General features: G+C 40.8%; 1 protein-coding gene across 1 annotated transcript in view; it reads right to left on the bottom strand.

Annotated features, from left to right (window-relative positions):
* Positions 1–831: 831 nt before the first annotated feature.
* Positions 832–14,365, bottom strand: part of TBXAS1 (thromboxane A synthase 1) — a 287,914-nt gene continuing 274,380 nt past the window's right edge. The window contains exons 11-14 of the mRNA XM_032220502.1: positions 7,711–7,799; positions 3,081–3,218; positions 2,232–2,394; positions 832–1,255 (exon numbers count right to left, since the gene is read on the bottom strand). Coding sequence (XP_032076393.1) covers positions 1,181–1,255; positions 2,232–2,394; positions 3,081–3,218; positions 7,711–7,799 — 465 coding nt within the window. The 3' untranslated portion in view covers positions 832–1,180. The remainder of the gene's footprint in view (positions 1,256–2,231; positions 2,395–3,080; positions 3,219–7,710; positions 7,800–14,365) is intronic.

The following is a 14,365-nucleotide window of genomic DNA, read 5'->3' as shown; positions in this document are numbered from 1 at the left end:
ACTTGCGATCAGTGCTCACACTTACAAACCATCACAACATTCACAAATTTTTTTTAGAACATGTTGTATAAATAACCGCAGTGCATTTTATTTCTAGTTCTCACAGTTATGAATTACCATTAACCAAGCAAGCCAGAGGATGAAAAAAGTTTATAAGCTGTCATGTAGATAGAGAACCAGATTGGAGAAGATGGTTTGGAAGAAAGGACAAAACACTAGGTTCCAGATTGTCAGTTATACCTTGAGCTGCAGAATTGTCCAGGTAAATTTGCCCATGATCTTAGACAGGAGAGGAACAACTCTTAAGAGAAAATAGAAGTTAAGCTGATCACCGACTAGTTATAACAGCCTGATTTTTTTTAAAAAACAACTTTTATTTTTAACAGTATCTAAAACAGCTATGACCCCTGGTGGCGCAGTGCTTAGGGTGCAGTACTGCAGGCTACATCTACTGACTGCCGGCTGCCTACAATTTGGCAGATCCAATCCCACCAAGTTCAAGGTTGACTCAGTCTTCCATCCTTCCAAGGTGGAGCCAGATTGTTGGGGACAAGATCAAAGGTGGGTTCCCGCCAGTTCGGACCGGTTCGGCCAAACCACTAGTAACCTGGTGGCCTGGGACGCAGCAACTTTGGCCTGCTGCACCCCCAAACCTATGGCACCACCATCTTGATTTTCTACAAAATCAAGAAATGTAATTTTCCTTCCTCTCTTCACGTTTTGCACATGCACAGACCTTTTTAGGTGCAAATGTGCATGCAGTCAAAAAAAATTGTGTGCCAAACCGGCAGTAATGCCGGCAGTAACCCAACCCTGGACAAGATGCTGACTCTGTAAACTGCTTAGAGAGGGCCATAAAGCTTTGTAAAGTGATGTATAAGTCTAAGTGCTATTGCTAAAAGAGTTTATTTTATGAACATTCTACTTTCATTTGTACACGTCATACCGCCACACAACATATGTTTTCAAAGTTTAGATGCATATCAGGCACTAAAGGTTAAGTTTACAAGCATAGAAGTTTAAATGTCTTTGGAATTTAACACTATAAGTTGACTAAGGCTAGAAGGAAGGCTGGGGTAAGAGCTTTGGTGCCTTTAACAGGTTTTCCCAGGTTACAAATAGGTTTTCAGTATGAGGTAAGCCAAAGCTCCTGAAAAAGAAACAGGAGGATGTGACTATCTTAACGAGGAACAATCTTGATGAAGACACCATCCTGTGGTCCTAGTGTGCTGTGGGATTTGACCTGCAAAGGGATCTGTGAAGAAGGTGAAGAAACAAAATGCAAAGCAAGTTAGGAAGCATCGGTAATATAGGAAAGGGAATGCTGTATAACATTTAACAATCAATATACCAGGTTTCTCAGGATTTTTTCCAATCAGATCAACCATGGTGGACAACCATCCTTCCTTGCTGGGTGCTACAGGGTTTGTTTTAGGAATGTTACATGAAAAGTCGATCTTAGAATTAACATTCTGAATCCAGGTATCGGCTTCATTTCAACAAAACGATTTAGGCAGGAGAAAATAAATGGAGACTTATTGGTTGGGTTCCCACAGCAGAGGTTTTGGGCCCTCTCTCCCACCAAAAGGTTGCCAATACAAAGTTCCCATACTCCAGGAGGCAAAGAAAATGCTGAATTGCAACCACCCACTGTTTAATTTCTAACAATGCCCTGATGTCTGGTACTAGATGTCTGGTAGGCGGGAGGTATCATCACATTTATTCCCTCCTACCAGTGACCTGGAAACCAGCCCTAGTCAACAAACGAGCCCCACCCACCACACAGGTCGTTACAACACAAAAGAACAACAGACACACAGCCAGCACCTCAGCTAAACAGGATGATACGAAATAGCCGACCAATCTACAAACATCAACTCCATCTACCAATCAGGATGCAACTGCACAGCCAATCAACCCACTTACAGCAACAAAGCCAGCACTCCACACCCCCTCCACCAAGATTTATAGAAAGACGGCAGGCTCCGACCATGCTTTACTCGCACAAGCACAAAGCCGAAAACACCAGCCTGAAGATGGTGAGTGGGACCTCGCCAAGCTGGAAACCTTGGTTACCCCAAATGTTGGATGCTGTGTTGGGAATTCAGGGGAAATAGCTATAGGTCTACGCATTCATAACTACATAGAAATGAAAAGCAATTCTTCCCGCAACCTCTAATTTCCCTTTTTTTTGTTACCATCTTTTCCAAGAAGTAAAAACAGGCACCAACCTGGGTCTCAGGGCAGGTTTTGAACATGAACCTTTGCAAAATTCTTAACAGTGCAATTTTGATTGTCATCAAGGCCAACTTCATGCCGATGCAGCCACGAGGACCTGCCCCAAAGGGCAGATAAGCAAAAGGATGCTGCTGCTGCATTGCCTCGGCCATAAATCTGTGGGCAAAATTAACATATATAAATCTGTGGCCAAGATAAAAATATTGGGTAAGAAAAGGCCTCCCATTTGCATTTTCCATTTTAAAACGTTGGTTAGGCACTAAATGGCCTGTTCGATGATTAAGATATAGTGGTCATACATAGGTAGTTCATGACTTATAATCATTCATTTAGTGACCATTTGAAATTACAATGGTACTTACTAAGTGACTTCTAACCAGTCCTTGCGCTTACGACCATCCCCATGGTTACATGATCTAAATTTGGAACTGGCATGTACTTATGATGGTTGCAGCATTCCAGGGTCATGTGATCGCCATTTGGATACCTTTCCAGGGGCTTCCAACAAGCAAAGTCAATGGGGGAGGGTGGGCCGGATTCATTTAACGACCATGTGATTCATTTAATTGCAGTGGTTCACTTGAACAGCCATAGCAAAAAAAAAAAGGTCATAAAACTGGGTGTGATTTACTTAACAACTGCCTTGCTTAACATCATAAATTCTGCTCCCAATTGTGGTTAGGTTGAGGAGTAGCTGTATCGTGTTCCGTGGGAGGATGTGCATTTTGCAATGTGTGCAATTGTGCCTCCCAGTTCTTTATTGTTGTTATCTGCACAATAAATAATATCGTGATTGTGACATTGTGATTTGACATTGAGATTTTAACAATAGGCCCAAGTACCTCTCAGGAATAAACTTTTCAGGTTCTGGCCAGTACTTTGGATTATAATGGAGGTGTCCAACAGCAATTTCTATGATAGCGCCAGCAGGGACTTTTTGCTGCAGAACCCAACAGTCTTTTGCAGCTTCCCGGGTAAACCTACGGGAACAAAGGAAAAACATGGCAATCGAACCACTTGAAGAGGTCTTCATTTGTAAGGCTCGGCTGTTGTACAAATAGGAAAAATAATATTAGAATCATTCATTGCAAAGAAAATTGAATGAAGACAGCAAGATGGGAGCTGATGAAATTGAATATTTTGCTACTCCTTAAAATCTAGTCCTAGGCTTCTACTTTGTTTTTAGGAAAAATTGAAATATCCCCCCCCCCCCGACTTGGATTGAGACATTCCCACATAGCAATTTCTGTCTCCAAATGGGAAAGATATGTATGTATGTATGTATTTTAACTGAAGCCACCCCATTGGGAAGGCTAGGCAGTTACTGAAAAAAAAAGAAAAGAAACAGAAAAGAAAGAAAGGTAGAAGGGAAGGGTAGGGAAGGAAGGAAGGAAGAAATGAATGAAAGAAAGAAAAAGAAAGGGAAGGGAGGAAAGAAATGAAGAGATGAAAGAAAGAAAGAAAGAAAGAAAGAAAGAAAGAAAGAGAGAGAGAGAGAGAGAGAGAGAGAGAGAGAGAAAGACTCAGTAAACATCCCTTAGGATTTCCTGCAGTTTTCCCACTAACTGATAGTTATCAATATTTTCCCCCCAGAATGCAGGGAAAGTTATGCCACATAAGGACATCATTTGCATCATGATTCAGTATACTGTGATAGGGGAAACACATCAAAAAAAGATCCAGTGTTGTGCACAAATTTCCTTCATTTGACCACCAAACTATTAAATTTCAAAACGACATTTATTTTGCTTTGTTTGAATTCAGCAGATAAAAGCAGAGTGACATTTTAGGTTCAGCTTTATAAATCCTGTGAATTATCTGGGAGAAGGAAATCTGAAATATTTCCTTCTCTTATATTCTGAGTCCATATTTGCTCCTTCCATCCAAAGTCATATTCCAAGATCATTATTGTTTACTGCCAATTTAAAATGTTTCCTAATATTTGTTTCTTTTATTGCTACCACCATACTTTTCTGACAGATTTATTTCTTGAAATTTTTCAAGCAGTTTTTTGCATTTTGAAAGTTTATCTCTGCATTGTTTTAAAGTTAAAAAAAAGTTAACTTTGAAACTTCTGATGGAAAAATATAGGGTTGAAAACAAAACCAGACATCGTCACCTGCTTTAAAAGCACTGAATTCCACTTGATTTCTAATGTTAGAAAGATTATTGAGAATATGCTAACAGATGGGTTTATATTGGTATAAGGTACAAATACCTACTCAACATGTTATTGTCTTGTGGGGTAAAAAAAATATTATGCAAAGAAAAAAAGTAGAAAGTAGCAAGGAAATGTACAAGATAAGCCCATAGAAATCCAATTTATTGTAATTTATGATAATACATTTTCCATAGGTATCAATACTTTTCATGCAAACCATACATGTGTCAGGATTCCAAATAGCATCCTCCATCAAATAAGAGTCCAAGGCTTGAAATTCCTCAATGTTCAATTTTATTAGAGAAGCCATGTTGGCACATCTGGGAAAACCCGAATCTGAAAGCTTCCAGGTTTGCCCCACCCAGTTGAAAGTTCAAGACTCTGCCCCCCCACGCCTATCACATGGCCCAATCAGCCATTGCCATGAAGGAAGATTCCTCCCATCCACATCCGTCCAGGTGCAGGAACAAGGTGACCTTGACTTCCCGAGAAGGAATGTTATTGTGGCAACCTATCTCCCATGCTCTCCCAGTTTCCCACAGTAGAATGTGTTTGAATATGTGGCAGGCTTGAGACCCTATACAACGATGGCTTCCAAGCCTGACAACATAATTCCATCAAATCCACATATACATTCATACATTTCCTTTCATTTTGTGAAGATCTCACATTCTCTTTCTCCAAAAAAAAAGCCTGATTCAGTCTTAATTTACTCTCCCTACAACCAAATCACATCCTTCCTTCATCCTGGATCTCATTTGTGAATTCAATCTGCATTAATGCAAACTCTATTAATTCTTCACCCCATCTCTTCTTACCTCTTAAAATCCCACTGCCACAGCATTCAATTTATTTTTAGTAATTCCTCCATATTCAGCTCTAAAAACACGGGCAGAAGCGTATTCTTAAGCATGCAGATGTTGGCTTCTTTTGACAATCATTCCTGACAAGAGACCACATACAATCTGCTACCTTTCTGACAGCATTTGCACACTTTAAAATTGTCTATCCATTTTTCCATCTATCAAAGTGGAATAATGCATTTAATTTTTTGTTGAAAAATATTTGTCAGCCAATAACCTTGAAACAGTAACAGTTGAACAACTACAGATAGTTGGTGCTTACCATCAGGAGTTCAGATTGGCAACTCTGACACCAAGCATCACAATTGTAAAATACAATGTCATGTGACTATGCCAATTTAGGACAGCAGTTCCAGTTATCTTTATGCAAATCCTGCATGGTCAGTTGTTACAATATCACATGATTACCATTTGCAACCTCCTGCTGGCTTCCCCACTGACTTTGCTTGGAAGCCACCGGTGAAAATTGCAAATGGGAATCATGACTGCAGGAAGTTGCAACTGTCAACGTCTGAGACAGCGCACTATTCAAAGTGGCCACAATGTGCTGTTTCGGAGTTGCCACACACACGTAGGGGGTGGGGGATGCAGGGGGATACAGATGGGTGTCGGGTGATAGGACTCACCCTGGGAGAGGAGCTAGGAAGGCAAGCTAGCTGAAGTTGGTTCAGAAGCCATCCAGGCCTGAAGAGTACTTGCTGGAGCCAGCCAGAGAGCAATCGGGCTCGAAGAGTGCTTGCTGGAGCTGGCCCAAAAAGGTACTCGCTGGAGCCAGTCGGGAGCAACCAGGAACAGGACGGTGGTCCGTATAGCCAGCTGGCTAGTAGAAGCCAGTAATGCTGGCTAGAAACCTTTTTACTTGTATTGTTCAGCATGTGCCAAGCTGAGACTCCAGTAAGAAACCACAGAGTGGCCTCTTCTTTTGCTGGTTGGTGTCATGACACCAACATCATAATTCAGGGGTACCTTCAACCCCCAGTCCACAAACTGTTGGGAAGCCTGCAAAGCTTCATTAGCGTATGCACGGGATCTAGGCTGTGTGCGTGGAAACCCCCCCCCCCCATTGCCACAGATCCGTGAAGCCAGAAAGATTGGGAACCGCGGTCATAATTGCAAACCAATCTTGCAATTGCATGGACGTTGCAACAGTCGTAACTCTGAGGACCCACCATAAGTATCCCTCGTTCGGTCCTGTTATAACCATGAGTCATTCTGAACAAGTAGGTGTTAAATAAAGATTTATTGCAAGATTTAAATTCTCTACAAGGATCTGAACCACTAATGGTCAAGAGAAATTAATAGGAGTTAAGAAGAGAAAGGAATTCAAGATAGGCTGGACTTAGATCTCTTTTGGGCACGCAGGGATTCATGACTGATGAAGTGTTTGACTCCTCCCTCAGGCTCAGCCTGGTCATCTCCTACAATAATAACCTTGTAATGGAATTTCATTGGAGCTTATGGAGTTTCATTGTTAGAATTCTTTACAATGTGAGTTTTGAAATGTTCAATTCACTAGACATATGGTACATTGGTTTTGGGAATCTCTGTTCAAATACTCTCTCAATTTCTATTTGCTTGCTCAGCATCTCTTAGATCTATGCTCATCATGAAATGAGCCAGTTTCCTTGAACGTTTTTCATCCAGTTGTTAATTAAATTTCTGCTGTGAGCTTCCTTCTTGTAATAGGAAGTGAATTTTCTTTTTATTGCTGTTTGTGACTTGAACTCAGCTAACCAGCAAATGCAGCTGATTTTTTTACCCCAATGCTTGCCATTTTTCAAACAGAAGGACTTGAAAAAAATTTAAAAACATATTATTCTAATTCACAAATTTAAGTATAAAAGGATGTAAATTCATTAAACTTTCCAATGATTTTTTTTTGTTTTAAGTTTGTAACATTTATACTTTTGAAGTTATTAAAGCTTAAATGCACTAAGAATTTAGAAACATCCTGTGCTTTAAGGTAAAGGTAAAGATTCCCCTCGCACATATGTGCTAGTCGTTCCTGACTCTAGGAGGCAGTGTTCATCTCTGTTTCAAAGCTGAAAAGCCAGCGCTGTCCAAAGACGTCTCCGTGGTCATGTGGCTGGCATGACTAAATACCAAAAGCACACGGAATGCTGTTACCTTCCCGTCAAGGGTAGTCCCTATTTTTCTACTTGCATTTTTACATGATTTCAAACTGCTAGGTTGGCAGAAGCTGGGACAAGTAACGGGAGCTCACTCCGTTACACGGCACTAGGGATTCGAACCACTGAACTGCTGAACCGTCTTAGCCACTGAGCCACCCTATCCTGTACTGTATCAGGTTTCTTTCAAGACTCAGAGAAAGCCTGACTCCTTATAGGTTAAGAGAAGACTCACATTCATTCCCTGGAGTGGTGTAAATCACCTACATAAGGGTGGGGGGAATGCTTCAGCAGCCGCAGGGTCATCTATTTTACTAACCTGAATGCTGGAGGATACATGCGCAGAGTTTCTGCTATCACCATATCAAGATATGGAAGTTCCTGTATATTTTCATAATTTGGAATGTCCTGTGGGAATGGGAAGAAAAAAATGGTTATTATTTCACCAGAATATTTATATTGTACTTGTCTCTTAGCATCACAATGGACACCAGAAATACAACATGAAAGCATGATGTACCAACAAAATAGTAGACCCTAACCCTAACTGAACAAAAAATGCAAATAAGAAAAATAAAGGTGAACAAGCAAATCATTCCTTGATGAAAGATTGCAGCTAGATATTACAGTACTTTTATCCATGCTGTAAGTGATGATGACTTTGAAGATTACTTGAAAATGTGGCAGCTCATATGCTGGCCGAAGAGATTTGTTTCAGCAGTGGTATGTTTATGTGATTGATCCTTCAGTGATTATCAGAATGTTTCCATGTGCAGTTCAAGAATGCTGGTTTGTACTGACCATACTGTCTAAAGCTAGTGTCCAGGTGTACAGAATCCTCGATTCTCCCTAAAGAAAATATACAGGTTTTGTGTGGTTAGCTAAGAATGGTAGCTTACAAGTAGGCCAATGACACAGCTCACCTTCCATGCCCACCCTTCAACCTGTCAAAGGCCTGAGACGCCTATGTTGCAGAGCTGTTTTACTCAGGGAGCATTATAACATTAGTATATGGGACTAGCTGATAACCCACTATTGCCCGAATATTTATTTATAAGGGGAAAATATCCAGACCAAACATAATTCCTAATGTTGGATTTTCCCCCTTACCAGAGGGAGCCCCCTTGTGGAGTACTGTGAAGCCATTATCATGGCAACTCCACTCCACTGCACAGTAGAATCCATTTTACAGCAGTAAGTAGAAGCCATTTTAAGACACAACAGGCTGTATCTTAACAGAATACACACACACCAAGGGGTTTTAGGAGTATCTTCCCTCCCCTACTATTTGTTTCCAGAGAGTAAGTCATCTGTGTACCGTGTTTGCTTGAAATTGCTTGAGGCGTTCTAGAATTATGCTGGAATATACACACCCACAGCCGGTTTAATATATATAGATAGGGAAGGGAAGGACAGGATTATACTAATATATATTTGGATTGTTGTGAGAAGAAAATGGAATGATTGCCATGACCGCAACTCAGCTTCCTGGAGAAAAGCTGGACTGCACAACGTGATAAAAACCCTATTTACAACATCGGTTGGAAACTAATTCACACTGTGAATCAAGGAGCCACAGTGGATTGGATCCAGAATCATAGAAACAGTTACAGAGACAAGAGTTGATATAAGGGCTTCCAACACAGTGTTAGGTATCTTGATGGCAGGAGATGGAATTGTTCTTTCTCTTCTCCCTGCCATCTTCTAATTCATACCCGTCAATTTTCTGGGAGTAGCAGAGAAAACAGGGCATTCACAAACATCATTTTATTTTTCTGGGAGAACCATCATGTTCTGTTTATTCCTCAAACAGTGGTGGGATTCTAAATCTTTTCCTATCAGTTCTATGTAAGAGCGCTTTGCGCGCAGCACTCAAAAATTGCCCTTGGTGTCAGTGCTGGTGAGCTGAGCTATTTTTTAGCTCAGCTGAGGGGCAACAATCTGCTTTGCGGCGCGAATTAACAGAGCTAAAAAAAACAAGGGACTTACAGGACGGAACGATGGGGGAGGGAGGGCGGGGCCAACCAAAGGTTGCCAGTTTTCCAAACTACTCAAAATTTCTGCTATCGGTTCGCCTGAACCGGTCTGAACCAGCTGAATACCACCTCTGTCCTCAAGGCAGAAATTGGAAGAATGAAACCAACCTTTTGATCATTGTCACATTGAATAGCATCTTTGGATAGGGAATAAATATTAATTTACATTTCCTCCTTTGGTTTTAAATTGTAAAAAAAAAAAGCAGTTAAAAATCTTCCAGCCCTACTTCCTAAAAACCAAGTTTTGGGGTTTTTTCTTACTAAACTGTTCCCATTGAGAATAGTCCAAAGGAACAAGGAAGGCATGAAGTAATACTCTGATGAGCCAGGTGAGGGCAGCAAAACTATACATACCAATTATGTGGCTAAAGCAGAACACTTTACAACACCTGAATGTTCACTTCAAGTAAAACACTACACGATTATTTAACATTTCATATTAATTTTGAGAAACCTTCCTTCCGGTTTGGAATATATTAGCATTAGAATTTAATTCCCACAATCCTTACCCTATTATGGTGACAGGCCATCCTATTCAGAGATTATGGGAATTATCAACCTGTGTTTCTTAACCAACATATAAAGGACTCAGATCAGATCAGCATTAACAATAAATTTCATTTTTTTAAAAATATGATCAGAATTAATGTAGGGTAGCTATTTATCCTGGCCTTATTGTTCTTCCTGAGATACATCACTATTTAGTCCAGGAACAGCAAACATGCCAGCTGCAGATTAAAGTTTACTAAAGGACTGCACCGAAAGAGGCACAGATGTCTGACCTTCCTCAGTTTCTAGGGGCAGGATAAGCTTCCAGCTAAACCAGATCCCTCTCGATTTCCTACCCGGCCAAGAAAGGTCAGGGAAACCTGATAATGTTAGGCAAGTTCAGAGCCACTTCGCTGAACACATTTGCTATTTGCCTTACTGATAAAAGCAAGGACAGACTCCGGGTGGGCTTTAACAGAATTACTCCCATAACTGTTTGCTTATAGAAGTTGTGAGGAGGAGACAATGGGAGATCCCTGGAGTCCATTCAAAATTGGAAGTTTGGGGTCCTTGATGCTCAGAGATCACCCCACAGTTCAACCATGAGTAAAATTGGAGGTGCAATGCTCAGCCTGGAGTTTATTACATACTAGCTGGATACCCATGCTTCACTATGAAACCATGTGATAGGGCCAGCTCACATGCTGGATGAGTCATGTGCTGGCCACGCCCATATAAGGCAATTGGCAGTTGGAACAGAGTTCCTTTCAGATGGGGAGGGGGAGTAGAATGTCTAACATCTTCGCACTGACATGTGTATAAGAAATGCTGATGATCTGATGGTCATTTCAAAAAATCCTTTCTTAGCGAGCACCTAGAAGCCAAGAGGAACACATGTGCTGAATTTCAAGTTTGTAGGCTTTACGGTTCTGGAGATTTCGTGATGAGTGACATTTGGCTTTTTTATATATAGATACCCAGTCTGTATGAAAAGGGAAGGCCTGAACATCTGTTTGAAAAGGAGTTTTTGACAAAAGTACCTTTGAATAATCAGAAAAAGCAACCAATATTGTCTTTCCGTAATTATACAACTTGCATGTTTGATTTCACTCCTTTTTCATAGATCTCCCACTTACAAAAAGAGAAGTAAAAATTTAAGTTTTTTTGGGGGGTCTATAATGTGCTACTTTTTCTTTATAGAAAAAGGGATTCTTTGAGGCGGGGGTTGTTTGGTCTTCTTTAATGCAAGGAGGCATTCATGCTTGAAACTCTTCCACCTATATTCTGAAGCATTAGTCCCAGAGCAGCTACATGTGTGCATGTGTAAAATTGTATCAAAGCTTGATAAAAAAAAATTTATAAAGAATTTTCATCCCTCCATTTTCAAGAGGGAAGGTTTCCAGTGACAAAGCTTAAGTAAACAAAAATTATCATTAACCACTGCTACATTTCATGGCTCTTTTTAAAGCCAATGATCCCTTACAAGAACCTTGGTGGCGGAGTGGTTAGAGTGCAGTACTGCAGGCTACTTTTGCTGACTGCCAGCTGCCTGCAATTTGGCAGTTCGAATGTCACCAGGCTCAAGGTTGAGCCAGCCCTTCCATTCTTCCGAGGTCGGTAAAATGAGGACCTAAATTGTTGGGGGCAATAAGCTGGTTCTGTAAACCGCTTAGAGAGGGCAATAAACATCTTAGGGAATGCTGTAAAGCACTGTGAAGGGGTATATAAGTCTAAGTGCTGTTGCTATTGCTATTCAGTCCTTGAATTTCTGAAACTACCATATTAGGGTCTCTCAAAAGCTGTGTCAGATATCAAGAATTTCCTTTTTGAGGTGCTGAAGAGAACAAACCATGGTATCTTCTGACTGTCTTTCTTTCCAATAAAGGAGAAAATTTGTAGCTCAAGATTGAAATGAAGGATCCTCTCTGAGCTTGCTTGTTTTCTCACAGACGTTTCATTACCAAACTACTTAATATCATCCGTGCTTATGCCTTTCTTTCACCAATATCACTTTCATCAAAGCAGTAAAAAAGAAAGAGGGGGGGGGAGTGGACAGTTTGACTTGCAAAATTTCAATGGTCTGGATTCCAAGGGCCTGTGTGGATGTGCATCTTGCACCTATCACCATCTGCATCTCCTTAAATCAAATGGGTCTTTTCCTAGCCTCATGCAATTGAAGGAAAGCTTAATACAGCTTATTTAAGGAATTGCTGACAAGGGTTACAGGGATAATTAACCATCCTCTGAATCACCTTTTCCCTTTAAAATACATAAGACTTGTACAGCTGTGGCAAAAGTACTGAAAACATGTCAACCCTGATGTTATTCTCTTTCCAGCTGCTTCCCCCCCAAACACTCTGACAATAATAAGCTTAATTAAACAGGCAGTATCTTAATTATAATGTCCCTTCAGTTCACTTGGCAAACCATGGGGCATCATGGCCATTGTCCTCTTAACTGGCTCTCCTGTATATTACCAAATGCAAAGACCTGCATTTTTAAAGCACATTCATCTATTCAGTGATCCTCAACAAAGGTGGGGAAAAGTCCTTAATTTTACTGACCAGGAGTTTTTATTTGTAGGCCAATGATCGGATTTGTGGATCTCAAAATAGAAGATTTAAAAACCAGGGCCTGGAGAATATTTCCCACTTTAGAATCTATCACAGCGTTGGCCATCTTTTATATTAATGAAAATGAATTGCAACATGAGTTCATATGCTTCAGCAAATATTTCCCATGACCTACATCAGGCAATGTTGAGGCTGAAAATAGGAATGCTCAGGTTGAAATAAACCGACCAAGTTAGCCCCCGCAAATCTTAGTCCTACACATTCATTGGAGTATAAAGCCTCAAGATCTAATTTCTAATAACTCAGCAGCCAAATCATTGAAGTGTTTCACTTTTTCTATTTTAGTTTAAGATTAACTGGGAATTCCCAGCACAATCTGGAGAAAGATTATGATGATTGAGTTTATAACCAGCAATCAAATACAAGTTGGTTTATGGTGAGCAGGGGGAAAATATTCATAACTGGGAGATGGATCGTTTATTATGCACAATTGATATAAACCAATATCCACATGCATGGGTATAGCAATAGCAACAGCACTTAGACTTATATACCGCTTCACAGTGCTTTACAGCCCCTCTTTAAGCGTTTTACAGAGTCAGCCTATTGTCTCCAACAATCTGGGTCCTCATTTTACCCACCTCGGAAGGATGGAAGGCAGAGTCAACCTTGAGCCTGGTGAGATTTGAACTGCCAAATTGTAGTCAGCTGGCAGTCAGCAGAAGTAGGCTGCAGTACTGCATTCTAACCACTGTGCCACCAACGCTCATAATCAGTGCTTTATTTTATTTGCAATTTATTCTTCCCTTTCTATTTTTCCAGATCCATGTGAATATTAGAGTGTCAAGTATGCAGACACATGTCCGTAGTGTATCAGTCAACTATTATAGGTGCATTCAGGGTTTTTGGGGGGAGAGCCATGCTTACTTTAGATCAGTGGTGGGTTTCAAAATGTTTTAGAACCTCTTCTGTAGGTGTGGCCTGCTTTGTGGGAGTGGCTTGCCAGCCATGTGACTGGGTGGGAGTGGCTTGTCAGCCATGTGATTGAGTGGGAGTTGCTTGGCAGTCATGTGACTGTGTGGATGTGGCCAACTTGTAAAATGTGGTGAAACCTACTTAACAACGCTCTTGCTTAGCAACCAAAATGTTGGCTCAGAAACTCTGGCATTTGAAGCACGCAAGTCTTAAAGCTGTCAAGTTACAAGACCCTTGCACCCCTAACCCTTTAGAAAAAAAACCCCAGGGGTGTTCAAACTTGACAGCTTTAATACTTGTGGACTTCAGCTCCCAGAATTCCTCCTCTCGCTCTTCATCTTGATGATGTGCGGATGGGCGGGGGAGGGGAGGGAGCTGGAACCAGTTCTAAATGGCACGGTAGATTTGTGGAATCTCTTCTATAGAAGAGGTTAGAACTGGCAGGAACCCACCCCTGCTTTAGATTGAAATGTCTCTCTCCCTCTCTCCCTCTCTCTCTCTCTCCTTTGCTCCCTCCCTCCCTCTCTCCTCCCTCCCTCTCTCCACAAAAAAAGTTATTTTTCTTTCTGTTCTATTTTCTTTAGTTGCTGCTAACTTGGTCTGACACAGTCTCAAATTGTATGTGGGTAACAACCCATCCATCCCACACCTAAATGGCAAAGTGTCCAAGGGGGAAAAAGCAGAGAGAGGATATGAAGTTCTCTTAAAAAAAAAAAAAACAGCTTCTCATCCTAATGGAAAATGACATAGGGGTCCAAAGAGTATCACAGCAGTTAAACACCACACACTTTTTGTGTTACTATTCTGCATGAGATAATAATATCCAGAAATAGTTATTGCGGATATTATACAATAAAGAAATCTCCAAAGCTCCTCCTGCCTCTTTCTCCCAGCACCCTCC

The sequence above is a fragment of the Thamnophis elegans genome, chromosome 7, assembly GCF_009769535.1.
Source record: "Thamnophis elegans isolate rThaEle1 chromosome 7, rThaEle1.pri, whole genome shotgun sequence".
Lineage (NCBI taxonomy): Eukaryota > Metazoa > Chordata > Lepidosauria > Squamata > Colubridae > Thamnophis > Thamnophis elegans.
Note: the sequence above shows the minus strand (reverse complement) of the source record. Positions and strands in the feature narration are given on the sequence as shown.